The sequence below is a fragment of the Agelaius phoeniceus genome, chromosome 38 (assembly GCF_051311805.1).
Source record: "Agelaius phoeniceus isolate bAgePho1 chromosome 38, bAgePho1.hap1, whole genome shotgun sequence".
In the NCBI taxonomy this organism is placed as follows: Eukaryota; Metazoa; Chordata; class Aves; order Passeriformes; family Icteridae; genus Agelaius; species Agelaius phoeniceus.
Window position 1 is genome coordinate 1,918,501 of NC_135304.1, and position 21,342 is coordinate 1,939,842.

The following is a 21,342-nucleotide window of genomic DNA, read 5'->3' on the forward strand; positions in this document are numbered from 1 at the left end:
GGTTCGGGGTTTGGGGGGGTCTCGGGGGTTTGTGGGTTCGGGGTTTTGGGGGTTCAGGGATTCAGGGGTTGGAGGTTTGAGGGGTTCGGGGGGTTCAGGGTTTGAGGGGTTCAGTGGTGTTTGGAGGGTTCAGAGATTTGGGGGGTTTGGGGGTTCGGGGGATTCAGGGGCTTGGGGGGGTCCAGGAATTCGGGTGTATTGGGGGGCTCTGGGGTGGGGGGGGTTTGGGGGCTCAGGGGATTCGGGGGGTTCAGGGTTTTGGGGGTTCAGGTGTTGGGAGGGTTCGGGGGAGTTTTGGGGTTCAGGGGTTGGGGGGTCTCGAGGGTTTGTGGGTTCGGGGTTTTGGGGGGGTTCGGGGGTTTTGGGGGGCTCAGGGGTTTTGGGGGGTTCGGGGTTTGTGGGTTCCAGGTTTTGGGGATTCTGGGGGGTTCGGGATTTGAGGGGTTTTGGGGGGCTCAGGGGGTTTTGGGGTCTCAGAGGGTTCAGGGGGGTTTGGGGGTCTCGGGATTTTGGGGGTGCTTGGTGGGACCAGGGAATTTTGAGGATTTTGGGGGCGTTCAGGGCATTTTTGGGGCTTCGGGGCCGATTTGTTCAGGTGGGCGTGGCCGTGGGCGGAGCCTCTGCTGTCCAAGCCCCGCCCCCCGGGGCTTATCGGGTTTTTTTGGGGGGGGCCCCGGTTTGGGGGGGGCCCCAGTGCTCGTTGTTCGTCCTCAGCGCGGGACAACAGGTGAGGAACGGGGGATTTGGGGCTTTTTGGGGGAATTTGGGGCATTTGGGGGCGACTTTGGGGGATTTTGTGGGGATTGTGGGGGTTTTGTGGAGTTTTGGGGGGATTTTTGGCGGTGGTTTTGGGCGATTTTGGGGTATTTGGGGAGATTTGGGGGGATTTTGGTGGATTTTGGAGAGGTTTGGGGAGCATTTTTGGGGATTTTGGGGAAATTTTGTGGGGATTGTGGGGGATTTTGAGGGGTTTCATGGGGATTTTTAGTGGTGGTTTCGGGGGATTTTGTGGAGTTTTGGGGTATTTGTGGAGTTTTGGGGGATTTGTGGAGTTTTGGGGGATTTGGGGAGATTTTGGTGGATTTTGGAGGGATTTGGGGAGATTTTGGTGGATTTTGGGGGGTTTTGAGGGGATTTTGGACGGTGGTTTTGGGGAGATTTGGGGGATTTTAGAGGGATTTGGGGGGTTTTAGGGCATTTTGGGGAGGTTTGGGGGCATTTTGGGGGGGATTTAGGGGGTTTGGGTGATTTTGGGGGGTTTTGAGGGGATTTTGGATGGTGGTTTTGGGGGCATTTGGGAGAGTTTTGCTCGATATGGGGAATTTTGGGGGTTTCTGGAGGATTTTGGGAGATTTCTGAGGAATTTGGGGGTTTCTGGGGGATTTGGGAGGATTTTTGAGGGATTCTGGGGGATTCTGAGGGATTTGGGGGGATTTTTGAGGGATTTTGGGGAATTTTGGGAGATTTTTGAGGGATTTTGGGGCATTTTGGGGGATTTTTGAGGGATTTTGAGGGATTTTGGGAGATTTTTGGGGGCCGGGGGTGTCTGTGGGAATCCCGGCCCCCCCCTCCTGAGATCCCCCAGGAATTTGGGGGTCCCGGGCCCCCCCAAAACCCAAAACTTCCCCCAAAAATCGCTCGGCGGGGAGAAAAGGGAAACTGGGGGGGTCCTGCACCCCAAAATCGCCCCCGGAGACCCCAAAGCGCTTCCGGGACCCCATTTTGGGGAAGGGTTGGGTTTTGGGGTTTTTGGGGTTTTTTTTGGGGGGTTTTTGATTTTTTGAGGTTTTGGGTGTTTGGGGTTTTAGGGATTTTGGGGGGGATTTGTGGATTTTTGGGGGTTTCCGGGTTTTGGGATTTTTTGGGGGGTTTTTTGGGACTTTGGGGGTTTTGGGGTTTTGGTGGCTTTGGGGGATTTGGGGTTTTTTTTTGAGGGATTTTGGGTTGTTTTGGGATTTCTTTTAGTTTTGGGGTTTTGGGGGTGTTTGGGGGTTTTGGGGTGTTTGGGGAATTTGGGATTTTTGGGGGATTTTGGGATTTTTGGGGGGGTTTGGAATTTTGGGGGGTTTTGGGCTCTGGGGGGATTTGGCGGTTTTGGGGATTTTGGGGGTTTTGGGGTTTTGGGGGTTTTATGGGGTTTTTGGGGATTTTTTTGTTTTGTTTTTTGGGTTCTTGGGGTTTTTGGGGTTTGGGGGGTTTGGGTTTGGGGGATTTTGGGGTTTTTTAGGTTTTTAGGGATTTTGGGGGATTTGGGGTTTTGGGGGATTTTATGGGTTTTTTGCGGATTTTTTTGTTTTGTTTTTGTGTTCTTGGGGGTTTTGGGGTTTGAGGGGTTTTGGGTTTGGGGGATTTTGGGGTTTTTGGGGGCTTTTGGGTTTTTTTTTTGAGGTTTTTAGGGCTTTTGGGGATTTTGGGTTTTTTGGGGGATTTTGGGTTTTTTTTTGAGGTTTTTAGGGGTTTTTTGGGGAATTTTGGGGTTTTTGCGGAATTTTGGGGGTTTTTTTTTTTGCTGTTTTTAGGGCTTTTGGGGGATTTTGGGGTTTTTTGGGGGGATTTTGGGGTTTTTTTTGCTGTTTTTAGGGCTTTTGGGGGATTTGGTTTTTTGGGGGATTTTGGGGTTTTTCTTGAGGTTTTTAGGGGGTTTTGGGGAATTTTGGGTTTTTTGGGGATTTGGGTTTTTTTTTTGGGATTTTGGGGGGTTTTTTTGAGGTTTTTGGGGGTTTTGGGGTTTTTTTTTGGGGGATTTTGTTTTTTTTTTTGAGGTTTTTAGGGCTTTTTGGGGGATTTTGGGGAGCCGGGGTGGGTGGGGCACCCCCAAATCCCCTCCCCCCCGGTCACGTGACCCGGCCCGCGCCAGGTGTGGGGGGCTGATAAGGGGTGGGGGAGGGGGCCACACCCACCCCAAAAAAACCCAAAAAAACCCCAAAAATGGGGAGGGGCCACACCCAAAAAACCCAAAAAAAACCCAAAAATGGGGTGGGGGAGGGGCCTGGCTGTGGCTGATTTGGGGGCAGGGGCAAAATTTGGGGCTGGGGGTCCCCCAAAATCCCCCCCCCACCCCCGAGGGACCCCAAAACCGCCCCAAAGGGGCTCAGGGTCCGTGCGGGATTTGGGGTCCCCTTTCCTCGCCCCTCCTCCCTCCCCGCGGTTTTGGGGGTCCCGGGGGGATTTGGGGGGTCCTGGGGGGGTTTGGGGTCCAGAACCCCCCTGACCCCCCCTTTCCTGTCCCCTCTCTGCGATTTGGGGGAATTTGGGGTTTTTTTGGGGGAATTTGGGGGGGATTTTGGGTTTTTTGAGGATTTTGGGGGGGGGAGTTTGGGGTTTTTGGGGGTGCAGGACCCCCCACCGACCCCCCCTTTTTTATCCACCTCTCAGCAATTTCGGAGATTTCAGGAGATTTGAGTGGATTTTGTGGGATTTTGTGGGGTTTTGAGAGGGTTTTGGGCTTTTTGGGGAATAAGAAGCACGAGATGGATTTGGGGTTTTTTTGGGGGGGGTTTTGGGGTTTTTGGGGTGCAGGAACCCCCCCCGACCCCCCTTTTCTGTCCCCTCTCAGCAATTTGAGGAGATTTTGGGGAATTTGAGTGGATTTTGAGGAATTTTGGGACTGTTTGGGGGATAAGAAGCACGAGATGGATTTGGGTTTTTTGGGGCGGTTTTGGGGTTTTTGGGGTGCAGGATTCCCCCCGACCCCCCCTTTTCTGTCCCCTCTCAGCAATTTCGGGAGATTTGGGTGGATTTGGGGGGGATTTTGTGGGATTTTGGAGCTGTTTCATTAATGAGCAGCACTGGGTGGATTTGGGGTTTTTTTGGGGGGCTTTTTGGGGATTTTGGGATGCAGGCCCCCCCCCGACTCCCCTTTTTTATCCCATCTCAACGATTTGTGGGATTTTGGGGAGATTTGAGGGATTTTGGTGGATTTTGGTGGATTTTGTGGGATTTTGAGGCGGTTTTGGGGCTTTTTGGGGATAAGAAGCACGAGATGGATTTGGGGGATTTTGGGGGCGGTTTTGGGGTTTTTGGGGTGCCGGATTCCCCCTGATCCCCCCCTTTTCTGTCCCCTCTCAGCAATTTCGGGAGATTTGGGGGAAATTTGAGTGGATTTTGAGAGGATTTTGGGGGGATTTTGTGGGATTTTGGAGCCGTTTCATTAATGAGCAGCACTGGGTGGATTTGGGGTTTTTTGGAGGGGATTTTGGGGTTTTTGGGGTGCAGGACCCCCCCCAACCCCCCCTTTTCTATCCCATCTCAACGATTTGTGGGGTTTTGGGGAAATTTGAGGGGATTTTGAGGGGATTTAAGCGGATTTTGGGGGCCGTTCAGGACTGAGAAGCGCTGGATGGATTTGGGTTTTTTTGGGGTTTTTGGGGTGCAGGACCCCCCCCTGACCCCCCCTTTTTTATCCCCTCTCAGCAATTTGAGGAAATTTTGGGGAGATTTGAGCGGATTTTGGGGGATTTTGTGGGATTTTGAGAGGGTTTTGAGGGGGTTTTGGGCTTTTTGGGGAATAAGAAGAACGAGATGGATTTGGGGGTTTTTTGGGGGGGATTTTGGGGTTTTTGGGGTTCAGGAACCCCCCCGACCCCCCTTTTCTGTCCCCTCTCAGCAATTTGAGGAGATTTTGGGGGAATTTGAGTGGATTTTGAGGAATTTTGGGACTGTTTGGGGGATAAGAAGCACGAGATGGATTTGGGGGATTTGGGGTTTTTTGGGGCGATTTTGGGGTTTTTGGGGTGCAGGATTCCCCCTGATCCCCCCCTTTTCTGTCCCCTCTGAGCAATTTCGGGAGATTTGAGGGGATTTTGAGAGGATTTTGGGGGGATTTTGTGGGATTTTGGAGCTGTTTCATTAATGAGCAGCACTGGGTGGATTTGGGGTTTTTTGGGGGGATTTTGGGGTTTTTGGGGTGCAGGACCCCCCCCAACCCCCCCTTTCTGTCCATCTCAGCGATTTGTGGGGATTTTGGGGAGATTTGAGTGGATTTTGGGGAGATTTGAGTGGATTTTGAGGGGATTTAAGCGGATTTTGAGGCGGTTTCAGTACTGAGAAGAGCTGGATGGGTTTGGGGTTTTTTTGGGGGGATTTTGGGGTATTTGGGGTGCCGGACCCCCCTGACCCCCCTTTTTTATCCCATCTCAGCGATTTGTGGGGTTTTGGGGAGATTTGAGTGGATTTTGAGGGGATTTTGGGGGCCATTTCGGGACTGAGAAGCGCTGGATGGGTTTGGGGTTTTTTTGGGGGGGATTTTGGGGTTTTTGGGGTGCCGGGACCCCCCCTGACCCCCCGGTTTTGCCCCCCCAGCTCCCCCATGGCCGCTCTGCTGCGCTGCCCCGTCCTGGCCCGGAACCGCGGCTGCTGCGGGCGATGGCCACGGCCCCCGGCCCCGGCCCCAAACCGGTACCAGAACGGGGGGACCCAAAACGGGGGACCTAAAATGGGGGGACCTAAAATGGGGGGAACCACAAAATGGGGAGACCCCAAAATTGGAGACCCCAAACTCGGGAACGCCCTGACCCCAAAATGGGAATCCCTACCCCAAATGGGGGAACACCCATGACCCTAAACTGGGGCGACCCCAAACTGGGGGGATCCCCTTGACCCCAAAATGGAATCCCTACCCCAAATGAGGGAACCCAAAATGGGGAGACCCCAAAACGGGGGGAGACCCCAAAATGGGGAGACTCCAAAACGGGAAGACCCCAAAATGGGGGAGACCCCTAAATGGGGGAGACCCCTAAATGGGGAACCCCCTTGACCCCAAACTGGGGAACCCCGACCCCAAAACGGGGGGAACCCAAAATGGGGAGGCCCCAAAACGGGGAAGCCCAAATGGGGGAGAACCCAAAATGGGGTGACCCAAAAATGGGGAGACCCAAAATGGGGGAGATACCAAAACGGGGAAGCCCAAAATGGGGAGACCCCAAAACGGGGGGAACCCAAAATGGGGAGACCCCAAATTGGGGAGACTCAAAATGGGGAGACCCCAAAACGGGGAGACCCCTAAATGGGGAACCCCCTTGATCCCAAACTGGGGAGCCCCAAATGGGGAGACCCCAAAATTGGGAGATCCCAAAATGGGGAGACTCAAAATGGGGAACCCCAAAATGGGGAACCCCGTTGCCCCCAAACTGGAGAACGCCCTGACCCCAAAATGGGAATCCCTACCCCAAATGGGGGAACCCAAAATGGGGAGACCCCAAATGGGGAAACCTCAAAACAGGGAACCCCAAAATGGGGGAACCCTAAAATGGGGGGAACCCCAAATGGGGGAGCCCAAAACGGGGGGACCCCCAAATGGGGAAACCTTTAAACAGGGAACCCCAAAATGGGGAGACTCAAAATGGGGAACCTCCAACTGGGGAGACCCCAAAACGGGGAGACCCCAAAATTGGGGAGATCCCAAATGGGGGAGACCCCAAAACGTGGGGAACCCCTAAATGGGGAGATCCCAAACTGGGGGAGACCCCAAAACGGGGGGAACCCAAAACGGGAGACCCCAAAACGGGGGGGACCCCAAAATGGGGGGAGATCACCCAAAATGGGGGAGACCGCAAAATGGGGGACCCCAAAACGGGGAACCCAAAATGGGGACACCCCAAAATCAGGAACCCCCTTGACCCCAAACTGGGGAACCCTGACCCCAAAATGGGAATCCCTACCCCAAATTGGGGAACCCAAACTGGGGGGAAACCCCCCTGACCCTAAACTGGGGCGAAACTAAATTGGGGAATCCCGACCCCAAACTGGGGGGGATCCCCCTGACCCCAAAATGGGGAATCCCGACCCCAAAATAGGGAACCCCAAAACGGGGAGACCCTAAAGTGGAGGAGACCCCCAAAATGGGGAAGATCCCAAAATGGGGGACCCCGACCCCAAAATGGGGAACCTGGACCCCAAAATGGGGGACCCTGACCCCAAACTGGGGGAACCCAAATTGGGGGGGGAACCCCCCGGCCCCAAATGGGGAAACCCCCAGACTCCAAACTGGGGGAACCCGGATCCCAAACTGGGGACCCCGACCCCAAATTGGGACCCATGACCCCAAACTGGGGAACCCCAAAATGGGTGGGAACCCCCCCCACCCCCAATTGGGAACAAAATGGGGGAACCCAAGTGGGGGAACCCCCTGACCCCCCCCGAGCCCCCCTTGGTGATTTTGGGGGGTTCAGGGGGGGGTCTTGGGGGGGAGGGTTGGGGAATTTTGGGGGATTTGGGATTTTGGGGTGTTTGGGGGGGGTGGGGGAGGAGTTTTGGGGGTTGTGAGAAATTTTGGGGGATTTTTGGGGGGGTTTGGGGCTGGGGGAGGTTTTAGGGTAGGGGAGGGGAGGTTTGGGGTTTTCGGGGGAGTTTTGGGGGGGGTTCGGGGGAGTTTTTGGGGTTTTGGGCTGAGTTCCAGGGAAGTTTTGAGGGGGTGGAGGAGTTTTGCAAAGATTTTGGGGTTTTGAGGAGTTTTGGGGTCATTTGGGGGCGTTTTGGGGGAGGTTTTAGGGGTTTTCTTGGGCTCATTTGGGGGTTTTTGAGGAGTTTCGGGGTTATTTAGTTTTTGGGGGTGATTTTATGTTTTTTGGGGGGTAATTTGGGGTTTCTTGAGTGTTTTCAGGGTGATTCAGGCTTTTTTGGGGTAATTTTGGCTATCGGGGTAATCTGGTGCATTTTTTGGGCCCTTTTGGGGGTCATTTTGGGGTTGGTTTTTGCCGCGTTTCGGGCGCGGTTTTTTCGGGCTCGTTCAGGGATTTGGGGGCGCTGCCCCCCCTGACCCCCCCCGTGTCCCCCCCCCTGTCCCCAGGTGCCCCCCCCGAGGGGTCCCCGTGTCCCTTCATGGCCATGGGGGGCCCGGGCGGGGAGGGGCCCCCCGTTCGTGCAGCGCGCGGCGCCCGAGCTGCAGGAGGACGTGAGCGCCCCCGGGAGCGCCCCTGAGGCAGGTGAGGAAATGGGGAACACCTGGGGACAGGTGAGGAAATGGGGAACACCTGGGAACCCCCGGACAGGTGAGGAAATGGGGAACACCTGGGGACAGGTGAGGAATGGGGAACACCTGGGACAGGTGAGGAATGGGGAACACCTGGGGAACACCTGGGGACAGGTGAGGAAATGGGGAACACCTGGGGACAGGTGAGGAAATGGGGAACCCCCCGGGACAGGTGAGGAATGGGGAACACCTGGGGACAGGTGAGGAAATGGGGAACACCTGGGACCCCCTGGGACCTCCCTGGGACAGGTGAGGAACGGGGAACACCTGGGGAACACCTGGGACAGGTGAGGAAATGGGGAACCCCCGGGAGCCCCCCGGGACAAGTGAGGAAATGGGGAACCCCTGGGAACCCCCTGGGACAGGTGAGGAATGGGGAACACCTGGGGACAGGTGAGGAAATGGGGAACCCATGGGGAACCCCCCCCGGGACAGGTGAGGAAATGGGGAACACCCGGGGACAGGTGAGGAAATGGGGAACCCCCCCCCCGGACAGGTGAGGAAATGGGGAACACCTGGGGAACCCCCCGGGGCAGGTGAGGAAATGGGGAACACCTGGGGAAACCCCCCGGGGCAGGTGAGGAAATGGGGAACACCTGGGGACAGGTGAGGAATGGGGAACCCCCCGGGAGCCCCCCCGAGGCAGGTGAGGAAATGGGGAACACCCGGGGACAGGTGAGGAAATGGGGAACCCCCCCCCGAGGCAGGTGAGGAAATGGGACCCCCCTGGGAACCCCCAGGGACTCCCCCAGGACAGGTGAGAGTTTTGGGGATCCCCCCTTAAAACAGATGAAGATTTTGGGGGACCCCTCCCGGGGGATTTGATCACTTTGGGGAGCCCCCCCTTGAGACAGGTGAGAATTTGGGGACCCCCTGGGACAGGTGAGGATTTTGGGGATTCCCCCCCCCCGGGGGATTTGATCACTTTGGGGAGCCCCCATTGAAACAGGTGAGAGTTTTGGGGATCCCCCCTTAAAACAGGTGAGGAATTTGGGACCCCTCCCGGGAACAGGTGAGAGTTTTGGGGACCCCCCCTTGAAACAGATGAAGATTTTGGGGACTCCCCCCCGAGGGATTTGATCACTTTGGGGAGCCCCCCTTGAGACAGGTGAGGAATTTGGGGACCCCCCCTCCCAAGCCAGGTGAGGAATTTGGGGACCCCCTGGGACAGGTGAGAGATTTGGGGATCCCCCCCGGGGGGATTTGATCATTTTTGGGGAGCCCCCATTGAAACAGGTGAGAATTTTGGGGATCCCCTTGGGACAGGTGAGAGTTTTGGGACCCCCCCCCTTGAAACAGGTGAAGATTTTGGGGACCCTCCCCAGGGACGTGGGGACTTTGGGGACGCCCCCTTGTGGCAGGTGAGGATTTTGGGGACCCCTCCCGGGGGATTTGATCACTTTGGGGAGCCCCCATTGAAACAGGTGAGGATTTTGGGGACACCCCCAGGACAGGTGAGAATTTGGGGACCCCTCTGGAGGACGTGGGGACTTTGGGGACCCCCTCTCGAGCCAGGTGAGAATTTGGGGACCCCCCCAAGGGACAGGTGAGAAATTTGGGGGACCCCCCCGGGTTGTCGTGATTACTTTGGGGACCCCCCCTTGAGACAGGTGAGAATTTGGGGACCCCTCCCAAGCCAGGTGAGAATTTGGGGACCCCCCCGAGGGATTTTGGGGAGCCCCCCTTGAGCCAGATGAGGATTTTGGGGACCCCCCCCGGGGGACGTGGGGACTTTAGGGACTCCCCCTCCCCCCCCGAGGTGGGTGAGAATTTAGGGACCCCCCCGAGCCCCCTCCTCAAGCCAGGTGAGGATTTTGGGGGACCCCCCCCTTGAAACAGGTGAGGAATTTGGGGACCCCCCTGGGGGTCGTGATCACTTTGGGGACCCCCCCCTTGACCCAGGTGAGGATTTTGGGGACCCCCCCGGGTGATTTGATCACTTTGGGGACCCCCCCAATGACCTTTGACCCCCCAGAGGCCCTGGATTGGCTGTTGGAATTTGGGGACCCCCCCGAGGACGCCCCCGAGCGGCGGCCGGAGGGAGAACCTGCCCGGTGAGGGGGAGGGGGAATGGGGGGGGATTTGGGGATTTTGGGGTGCGGGGGGGATTTTGGGGGCGATTGGGGGGATCTGGGGGGGACCCGGGGAGAATTTTGGGGGGGGGGAATTTGGGGTTCGGGGGAGTTTGAGGGGGATTTGGGGGCATTTTTCGGGAATTTGGGAGAATTTTGGGGGGAATTTGGGGGGCTGCGGGAAGATTTGGGGGATTCAGGGGGAATTTGGGGGGACTTTGAGGGGTTTGGGGGGACTTTGGGGGTACTTGGGGGGGATTTGGGGGTTCCAGGGGAGTTTGAGGCGGATTTGGGGGCATTTTTCGGGGATTTGGGGCAATTGGGGGAGATCTGGGGAGAATTTTGGGGGATTTGGGGTTCGGGGGGATTTTGGGGGACATTTGGGGGAGCTGTGGGAAGATTTTGGGGGATCCGGGGGAGTTTGGGGGGGATTTGGGGGTTCCAGGGGGTTTGGGGGGGATGTTAGGGCATTTTTAGGGGCATTTTTCAGGGATTTGGGGGCAATTGGGGGAGATTTGGGGGAGATCTGGGGGAGAATTTCGGATTTGGGGTTGGGGGGATTTTGGGGGGCTATGGGAAGATTTTGAAGGATCTGGGGGGTTTGGGGGGGATGTTGGGGCATTTTGGGGGGGGATCTGGGGAGAATTTGGGGTTCGGGGGGGATTTTGGGGGTTCTTTGGGGGGGATTTGCGGGGATTTGGGGGGACCCGGGGAGAATTTTGGGGGGATTTGGGGGGGGGGGAATTTGGGGTTCAGGGGAGTTTGAGGGGGATTTTGGGGCATTTTTGGGGGCATTTTTTGGGAATTTGGGGGCAATTGGGGGAGATTTGGGGGGGATCTGGGAAGAATTTTGGGGGATTTGGGGTTCAGGGGGGATTTGGGGGAGCTGTGGGAAGATTTTGGGGGATCCGGGGGAGTTTGGGGGGGATTTTGGGGTTCGGGGGGGATTTTGAAAGGATCTGGCGGATTTTTGGTGGGGTACTTGGGGGGGAATTTGGGGTTCAGGGGAGTTTGGGGGGGATTTTGGGGCATTTTTGGAGGGCATTTCTCGGGAATTTGGGGGCAATTGGGGGAGATTTGGGGGAGCTCCAGGAAGAATTTGGGCTTCGGGGGAATTTGGGGTTCAGGGGAATTTTTGAGAGGATTTGGGGGGGGCTCCAAGGAGATTTTGGGCATCTGGGGGGATTTGGGAGGGATTTCGGACTCGGGGTTTTTCGGGGTGCAGTTTCGGGCTCGGGGCAGTTTTGGGGCAGTTTTGGGGCTCCCCCCTGACCCTTTCTCCCCCCTCAGACGATGCGTTCCCGTACGAGGCGGTTTTGGGGTCTCTGTGGGGTTTTGGGGTGCAGTTTTGGGGTGCGGTTTTTGGGTCTCTGTAGGATTTTTGGGGTGCAGTTTTAGGGTGCAGTATTGGGGTCTCTGTGGGGTTTTGGGGTGCCCTTTTGGGGTACGGTTTTGGGGTCTCTATAGGATTTTTGAGTCGCAGTTTCGGGGTCTTGGGAGGGTTTTTGGGTGCGGTTTTGGGATCTCTGTAGGGTTTTGGGGTGCAGATTTTTTTGAGGAGCACTTCTGGGCTCGGGACAGTTTTGGGGTGCAGATTTGGGCTCGGGATTTTTTGGGGTGCAGTTTCGGGCTGGGGGCAGTTTTGGGGCAGTTTTGGGGCTCCCCCCTGACCCCGTGTCCCCCCCAGAGGACGCGTTCCCGTACGAGGCGGTTTTGGGGTCTCTGTAGGGTTTGGGGTGCAGTTTCAGACCCGGGGTTTTTTTGGGGTGCAGTTTCGGGCTGGGGGCAGTTTTGGGGCAGTTTTGGGGCTCCCCCCTGACCCTCTGTCTCCCCCAGAGGACGCGTTCCCGTACGAGGCGCTGTTCGGGGGTCCCTGTAGGGTTTGGGGTGCAGTTTCAGACCCGGGGTTTTTTGGGGTGCAGTTTCAGACCCGGGGTTTTTTTGGGGTGCAGTTTCATGCCCGGGGTTATTTTTGGGGCTCCCCCCTGACCCCGTTTCCCCCCCAGAGGACGCGTTCCCGTACGAGGCGCTGTTCAGGGTCTCTGTAGGGTTTGGGGTGCAGTTTCAGACCCGGGGTTTTTTTGGGGTGCAGTTTCGGGCTGGGGGCAGTTTCGGGGCAGTTTTGGGGCTCCCCCCTGACCCCTTTGTCCCCCCCAGAGGACGCGTTCCCGTACGAGGCGCTGTTCGGGGTCTCTGTAGTGTTTGGGGTGCAGTTTCAGACCCGGGGTTTTTTTTTGGGGTGCAGTTTCGGGCTGGGGGCAGTTTTGGGGCTCCCCCCTGACCCCGTGTCCCCCCCAGAGGACGCGTTCCCGTACGAGGCGCTGTTCGGGGTCTCTGTAGGGTTTGGGGTGCAGTTTCAGACCCGAGGTTTTTTTGGGGTGCAGATTTGGCCTCGGGGCAGTTTCGGGGCAGTTTTGGGGCTCTCCCCTGACCCTCTGTCCCCCCAGAGGACGCGTTCCCGTACGAGGCGCTGTTCGGGGGGCTCTGTAGGGTTTGGGGTGCAGTTTCAGACCCGGGGTTTTTTTGGGGTGCAGTTTCGGGCTCGGGGCAGTTTTGGGGCTCCCCCCGACCCTTTTTCCCCCCCAGAGGACGCGTTCCCGTACGAGGCGCTGTTCGGGGTCTCTGTAGGGTTTGGGGTGCAGTTTCAGACCCGGGGTTTTTTGGGGTGCAGTTTTGGGCTCGGGGCAGTTTTGGGGCTCCCCCCTGACCCTCTGTCCCCCCCCAGAGGACGCGTTCCCGTACGAGGCGCTGTTCGGGGTCCCTGTAGGGTTTGGGGTGCAGTTTCATGCCCGGGGTTATTTTTGGGGCTCCCCCCTGACCCTCTGTCCCCCCCAGAGGGACGCGTTCCCGTACGAGGCGCTGTTCGGGGCGCGCCTGGCGGGGCTGCGCCGCTCCCACACCTACCGCGAGTTCACGGCGCTGGCGCGGCGGGCGCGGGACCCCCCGAGCGCCCTCCTGGGGACCCCCCCCCGCCTGGTGCAGCTCTGGTGCTCCAACGATTACCTGGGCATGAGCCGGCACCCCGAGGTGCTGCGGGCCGCCAGGTGGGCACCCCCAAACTGAAACACCCCAAAATCACCTGGAATCCCCTGGAATATCCCCGAAATCCCCTGAAATTCCCTGAATTGTCTCCTGAAATGTCACCAAAATCCCCTGAAATTCCCTTAAATATCCCTGATATATCCCCTGAAATATCCCCTGAAATTCCCCTAAATATTCCCTGAAGTTCCCTTAAATATTTACTGAAATTCCCTTAAATAACCCTGAAATATCCCCTGAAATAGCACCAAAATCCCCTGAAATATCCCCTGAAGTTCTCTGAAATTCCCTTAAATATTCCCTGAAATTCCCTTAAATATCTCCTGACATATCCCCTGACATATCCCCCTAAATTCCCTGAAATCCCCTGAAATATCTCCTGAAATAGCACCAAAATCCCCTGAAATTCCTTTAAATATTCCCTTAAGTTCCCTTAAATATTCCCTAAAATACCACCTGAAATAGCACCAAAATCCCCTGAAATTCCCTTAAATATCCCTGAAATATTCTCTGAAATATTCCCTGAAATACCACCTGAAATAACACTAAAATCCCCTGAAATATCCTCTGAAATTCCCTGAAATATCCCCAAAATCCCTGGAAATATCTCCTGAAATTCCCCTAAATATTCCCTGAAGTTCCCTTAAATATTCCCTATAATACCACCTGAAATAGCACCAAAATCCCCTGAAATTCCCTTAAATATCCCTGAAATATCCCCTGAAATTCCCTGAAATTCCCTGATATATCCCCCGAAATTCCCTTAAATATTCCCTGAAATACCACCTGAAATAGCACTAAAATCCCCTGAAATATCCCCTGAAATATCCCCAAAATCCCTGGAAATATTCCCTTAAATATCCCCTTAAATATCCCCTAAAATACCACCTGAAATATCCCCTGAAATATCCCCTGGATTTCTCTGAAATTCCCTTAAATATTTACTGAAATTCCCTTAAATATCCCCTGAAATATCCCCTGATATATCCCCCTAAATTCCCTGAAATCCCCTGAAATATCTCCTGAAATAGCACCAAAATCCCCTGAAATTCCTTTAAATATTCCCTGAAGTTCCCTTAAATATTCCCTAAAATACCACCTGAAATCAGCACCAAAATCCCCTGAAATTCCCTTAAATATCCCTGAAATATTCTCTGAAATATTCCCTGAAATACCACCTGAAATAGCACTAAAATCCCCTGAAATATCCTCTGAAATTCCCTGAAATATCCCCAAAATCCCTGGAAATATCTCCTGAAATTCCCCTAAATATTCCTTGAAGTTCCCTTAAATATTCCCTATAATACCACCTGAAATAGCACCAAAATCCCCTGAAATTCCCTTAAATATCCCTGAAATATCCCCTGAAATTCCCTGATATATCCCTGATATATCCCCTGAAATTCCTTTAAATATTCCCTGAAATACCACCTGAAATAGCACTAAAATCCCCTGAAATATCCCCTGAAATATCCCCAAAATCCCTGGAAATATTCCCTTAAATATCCCCTTAAATATCCCCTAAAATACCACCTGAAATATCCCCTGGATTTCTCTGAAATTCCCTTAAATATTTACTGAAATTCCCTTAAATATCCCTGAAATAGCTCCTGAAATTCCCTGAAATATCCCCTGAAATATCCCCTGAAATAGCACCAAAATCCCCTGAAATATCCCCTGAAATATCCCTGAAATATCCCCTGAAATAGCACCAAAATCCCCTGAAATATCCCCTGAAATATCCCCTGAAATATCCCCTGAAATAGCACCAAAATCCTCTGAAATATCCCCTGAAATTCTCTGAAATTCCCTTAAATAGCCCTGAAATATCCCCTGAAATTCCCTTAAATATTCCCTAAAATACAACTGAAATAGCACCAAAATCCCCTGAAATATCCCTGAAATATCCCCTGGATTTTTCTGAAAATCCCTTAAATATTTACTGAAATTCCCTTAAATAACCCTGAAATATCTCCTGAAATAGCATCAAAATCCCCTGAAATTCCCTGAAATATCCCTGAAATATCTACTGAAATATCCCCTGAAATTCCCTTAAATATTCCCTGAAATTCCCTTAAATATTCTCTGAAATACCACCTGAAGTAGCACCAAAATCCCCTGAAATATTTACTGAAATATCCCCTGGAATTCTCTGAAATTCCCTTAAATATCCCTGAAATATCCCCTGAAATTCCCTTAAATATCTCCTGAAATTCATTTAAATATTCCCTCAAATTCCCTTAAATATTCCCTGAAATACCAAAGCACAAAAATCCCCTGAAATATCCCCTGAAATTCCCTTAAATATTTACTGAAATTCCCATAAATATCCCCTGAAATTCCCTTAAATTTCCCTGAAATTCCCTTAAACATCCTGAAATATCCCCAAAATCCCTGGAAATATCTCCTGAAATTCCCTTAAATATCTCCTGAAATTCCTTTAAATATTCCCTGAAATTCCCTTAAATATTCCCTAAAATACCACCTGAAATAGCACTAAAATCCTCTGAAATATCTCTGGGAATTCTCTGAAATTCCCTTAAATATTTACTGAAATTCCCTGAAATAGCCCTGAAATATCCCCTGAAATAGCACCAAAATCCCCTGAAATATCCCCTGAAATTCTGAAATTCCCTTAAATATTTACTGAAATTCCCTTAAATATTTACTGAAATTCCCTTAAATAGCCCCAAAATATCCCCTGAAATAGCCCCAAAATATCCCCTGAAATATCTCCTGAAATTCCCTTAAATACCTTGAGATTCCCTGAGATTCCCTGAAATTCCCTTAAATATCCCCTGAAATCTTCTGAAATAGCCCCGAAATCTCCTTAAATATCCCTGAAATCCCCATAAATACCCCCAAATCCTCTGAAATATCCCCTGAAATTTCCCAAAATCCCCTGAAATTCCCTTCAATTTTCCATAATCCCCCCCAAACCCCTCCAAACTCCCCAAATCCTCTTCAAGCCCCTGAAACTTTCCCAAATCCCCCCTCAAACCCCCCCCAAATCCCCTAAAATCCCCAAATCTCCCCCCACAACCCCCACCAAACCTCCTCAACTGCCCCAAAATGCCCTCAAACCCCCTAAAATCCCCCAAAATCCTTCCCAAATCCCCCTCAACCCTCCAGATTCCCCCAAATTCCCCCAAATCCCCTCCAAAACCCCTCCAACATCCCCCAAACCTCCCCAAATCCCCCTCAGCCCCCCTCAAACCCCAAAATCCTTTCTAAATCCCCCAAAATCTTTCCCATATCCCTTCCAACTCCCCCCAAACCCCCTCAAACCTCCTGAAATCGTCCCCAAATCCCCGAAATCCTCCCCAAATCCCCTTCAAACCCCCCAAATCCTTCTCAAACACCCCAAAATCTGCCCCAAATCCCCCCAAACATGCCCAAATCCTCCTGAAATACCCCAAACCCCCCAAATCCTCCCCAAACCTCCTGAAATCCTTCCCAAATCCCTCAAGCCCCCCCAAATCTCCCTCAAATCCCCCAAAATCTCCCCTAACCCCCCCCAAATCCTTTCCAAATCCCCTTCAAGCGCCCAAAATCCTTCTCAAATCCCCCTCAAATCCATCATAACCCCCTTAAACGGCCCCAAATCTCCCCAAACGGCCCCAAATCTCCCCCAAACGGCCCCAAATCTCCCCCAACCCCCCCAAATCTTTCCCAAATCCCCCAAAAATCTCCCTCAAACCCCCCAAATCCCCTTCAGCCTCCCGAAATCCTTCTCAAATCCCCCACAAATCCTTCTCAAATCCCCCAAATCCCCTCAAACTCCCCCAAACCTTCCCCAAATCTCCCTTAACCCCCAAATCCTCCCCAAATCCCCTTCAAGCCACCGAAATCCTTCCAAAATCCCCCTCAAATCCATCCAAACCCCCTCAAATCCCCCCCAAATGTCCCAAAGACCTCCCCCAAATCTCCCACAAACCCCCCTCAAACTCCCCCAAATCTCCCCTAAACCCCCTGAAATCTCCTCCAAACCTCCCCAAATCCCCTTCAAACCACCGAAATCCTTCCAAAATCCCCCTCGAATCCATCCAAATCCTCTTCAAAACCCCCCAAAATCTCCCCCAAACTCCCCCAAATCTCCTCCAAACCCCCCCGAAATCTTTCCCAAATCTCCCCCAAACCCCCCCAAATCTCCTCCAAATCTCTCCCAAACCCCCCGAAATCTTTCCCAAACCCCCCCAAATGCCCCGAAATCTTTCCCAAACCCCCTCAAATCTCCCCCAAGCCCCCCGAAATCTCCCCCAAGCCCCCCAAAATCCTCCCCAAATGTCTTTCTCAGGGCGGCTCTGGTTGCTCACGGGCTGGCACGGGGGGCACCCGCAACATCGCGGGCACGGCTCCGCTGCACGGGGCGCCCAAATCCCCTCAAACCCCCAAAATCCCCTTCAACCTCCCAAAATCCTTCTCAAATCCCCCTCAAATCCCCCCCAAATCCCCTTCAAGCCCCCGAAATCCTCCCCAAATCCTTCTCAAATCCATCCAAACCCCCCCAAATCTCCCTCAGACCACCCCAAATCTCCCACAAATCCGCCTCAAACTCCCCCAAATCTTTCCCAAACCCCCCCAAATCTCCCCCCAAATCTCCCCCAAATCCCCTCCAAATCTCCCGAAATTTTTCCCAAACCCCCCGAAATCTTCCCCAAACCCCTCAAACCCCCCAAAATCCTCCCCAAATGTCTCTCTCAGGGCAGCTCTGGTTGCTCACGGGCTGGGCGCGGGGGGCACCCGCAACATCGCGGGCACGGCTCCGCTGCACGGGGCGCCCAAATCCCCTCAAACCCCCCAAAATCCTTCCCAAATCCCCCTTCAACCTCCAAAATCCTTCCTAAATCCCCCTCAAATCCATCCAAACCCCCTCAAATCCCACCCAAATCTCCCTCAGACCTCCCCCAAACCGCCCCCAAATCTCCCCCAAACCTCCCCAAATCTCCTCCAAATCTTTCCCAAACCCCCAAATCCTCCCCAAATCCCCTTCAAGCCACCGAAATCCTTCCAAAATCCCCCTCGAATCCATCCAAATCCTCTTCAAACCCCCTCAAATCTCCCCCAAACCCCCCGAAGTCTCCCCCAACCCCCCCCAAATCCCCAAAATCTCCCCTAACCCCCCCAAATCCTTTCCAAATCCCCTTCAAGCGCCCGAAATCCTCCCCAAATCCTCCCCAAATCCTTCTTAAATCCATCCAAACCCCCTCAAACTGCCCCGAATCTCCCACAAATCTCCCCCCAAACTCCCCGAAATCTTCCCCAAACCCCCCAAATCTCCCCAAACCTCCCCAAATCTCCTCCAAACTGCCTCAAATCTCCCCCAAACCCCCTGAAATCTTTCCCAAATCCCCCCAAATCTCCCCCAACCCCCCCAAATCCCCCAAAATCTTTCCCAAACCCCCCCAAAATCTTTCCCAAACCCCCCAATCCCCCCCAAACTCCCCCAAATCTCCTCCAAACCCCCCCAAATCTCCCCCAAACCCCCCCAAATCTCCTCCAAATCCCCCAAAATCCTTCCCAAACACCCCCAAATCTCCTCCAAACCCTCCGAAATCCTTCCTAAATCCTCCTCAAACGCCCTCCAAACCCCCTCAAACCCCACCCAAATCTCCCTCAGACCTCCCCCAAACCGCCCCCAAATCTCCCACAAATCTCCCTCAAACTCCCCCAAATCTCCCCTAAACCCCCTGAAATCTCCTCCAAACCTCCCCAAATCCCCTTCAAACCACTGAAATCCTTCCAAAATCCCCCTCGAGTCCATCCAAATCCTCTTCAAACCCCCCCAAAATCTCCCCCAAACTCCCCCAAATCCCCCCAAATCTCCTCCAAATCTCTCCCAAACCCCCCGAAATCTTTCCCAAACCCCCCCAAATGCCCGAAATCTTTCCCAAACCCCCTCAAATCTCCCCCAAACCCCCCGAAATCTTCCCCAAACCCCCCAAAATCCCCCCCAATTTCCCGTCTCAGGGCGGCTCTGGTGCTCACGGGCTGGCGCGGGGGGCACCCGCAACATCGCGGGCACGGCTCCGCTGCACGGGGCGCCCAAATCCCCTCAAACCACCCAAAATCCTTCCCAAATCCCCCCCAAATCCCCTTCAACCTCCCGAAATCCTTCCCAAATCCCCCTCAAATCCATCCAAACCCCCCAAAATCCCCCAAATCTCCATCAGACCTCCTGCAAACCGCCCCCAAATCTCCCCCAAAGCCCCTGAAATCTTTCCCAAACCCCCCGAAATCTTCCCCAAACCCCCAAATCCCCTTCAGGCCACCGAAGTCCTTCCAAAATCCCCCTCAAATCCATCCAAACCCCCTCAAATCCCACCCAAATGTCCCACAGACCTCCCCCAAACCGCCCCCAAATCTCCCACAGATCCCCCTCAAACTCCCCCAAAGCCCCCGAAATGTTCCCCAAACCCCCCAAATCCTCCCCAAATCTCCTCCAAATCCCCGAAATCTTTCCCAAATCCCCCCAAATCCCCCCAAACTCCCCCAAATCTCCCCCAAAATCTTCTCCAAACCCCCCAAATCCCCTTCAAGCCACCGAAATCCTTCCAAAATCTCCCTCGAATCCATCCAAATCCTCTTCAAACCGCCCCAAATCTCCTCCAAATCTTTCCCAAACCCCCCGAAATATCCCCCAAACCCCCCCAAATATCCCCCAAACCTCCCCCAAAACCCCCCCAAATCTCCTCCAAACCCTCCGAAATCCTTCGTAAATCCTCCTCAAACGCCCCCCAAATCTCCCCCAAATCCCCCGAAATCTTTCCCAAACCCCCCAAATCCCCGAAATCTTTCCCAAATCCCCCGAAATCTTTCCCATACCCCCCAAATCTCCTCAAATCCCCCCCAAACCCCCCAAATTTCCCCCAAATCCCCTGAAATCTTCCCCAAACCCCCCAAAATCCTCCCCAAATCCGTGTTCCAGGGCGGCTCTGGTTGCTCACGGGCTGGGCGCGGGGGGGCACCCCGCAACATCGCGGGCACGGCTCCGCTGCACGGGGCGCCCAAATCCCCTCAAACCCCCCAAAATCCCCTTCAACCTCCCAAAATCCTTCTCAAATCCCCCTCAAATCCCCCCCAAATCCCCTTCAAGCCCCCGAAATCCTCCCAAATCCTTCTCAAATCCATCCAAACCCCCCCAAATCTCCCTCAGACCACCCCAAATCTCCCACAAATCCGCCTCAAACTCCCCCAAATCTTTCCCAAACCCCCCGAAATCTTCCCCAAACCCCTCAAACCCCCAAAATCCTCCCCAAATGTCTTTCTCAGGGCGGCTCTGGTTGCTCACGGGCTGGGCGCGGGGGGCACCCGCAACATCGCGGGCACGGCTCCGCTGCACGGGGCCCTGGAGCGCGCCCTGGCCCGGCTGCACCGCCAGCCCCGCGCCTGCCTCTTCTCCTCCTGCTTCGCTGCCAACGACACCGCGCTGGCCACGCTGGCACGGCTGCTGCCAGGTACCCGCACCCCGAAAACCGCGGGGGACCCCAAAAACCCCCACGGGAACCCCAAAGGCGCAGGGAGCCCGAAAACAACGGAGAGGGATGCGCGAATGGGGTGGGAACCGCCCCCCCAAAAAAAGCCCGCCCTGGTGGGAGGGGAAAGTCCTGAGGTTCTGGTTGTGAGAAGCCCAAAAACCTTCTTGGGAATCCCCAAAAAATCCCTCAGAGCGCCCCAAAACTCGCGGGGAGCCCCAAAACCCGCGGGGAACCCCAAAATCTACAGGGAGCCAAAAAAATCCTGAACGGGATCCGTGAATTGGGGGGGACCCCCCCCCCAAAACCCCACCAAAAACCCCCAGACTAGGGGGAGTGAAAAGTCAGGAGGTTCTTGTTGTGAGAACCTCAAACACCCTCTTGGGAACCCCCAAAAATTCCGTCAGAGCACCCTAAAACCCGCGGGGAACCCCAAAATCCTACAGGGAGCCAAAAAAATCCTGAACAGGATCCGTGAATTGGGTGAGAACCCCTCCAAAAACCCCATCCTGGGTGGGGGTGAAAAGTCCTGGGGTTCTTGTCATGAGAACCTCTTGGGATTCTTGTGGGAACCCCAAAATCCTCTTGGGAACCCCCAAAATCCTCTTGGGAACCCCAAAACCCAGGGGCAGCCCGAAAAAAACAGAGCAGGATCCGGGAACTGGGTGGGAACGGCCCCAAAAAATCCCCGCCCTAGGGGGAGTGAAAAGTCCTGAGGTTCTTGTGAGAACCCCCAAAACCCGCCTGGGAACCCCAAAAATGCGCTGGGCAGCCCCAAAACCCGCGG

General features: G+C 54.2%; 1 protein-coding gene across 1 annotated transcript in view; it reads left to right on the plus strand.

Annotated features, from left to right (window-relative positions):
• Positions 1–572: 572 nt before the first annotated feature.
• Positions 573–21,342, plus strand: part of LOC143692313 (uncharacterized) — a gene marked incomplete at its 3' end in the record, with an annotated part of 30,443 nt that continues 9,673 nt past the window's right edge. The window contains 13 exon segments of the mRNA XM_077172445.1: positions 573–727; positions 5,302–5,397; positions 7,787–7,922; positions 9,945–10,023; positions 11,332–11,344; positions 11,729–11,741; positions 11,878–11,928; positions 12,048–12,116; positions 12,199–12,267; positions 12,340–12,408; positions 12,489–12,513; positions 12,690–13,085; positions 20,353–20,537. Of these exon segments, the coding sequence (XP_077028560.1) occupies positions 5,365–5,397; positions 7,787–7,922; positions 9,945–10,023; positions 11,332–11,344; positions 11,729–11,741; positions 11,878–11,928; positions 12,048–12,116; positions 12,199–12,267; positions 12,340–12,408; positions 12,489–12,513; positions 12,690–13,085; positions 20,353–20,537 (1,138 nt within the window).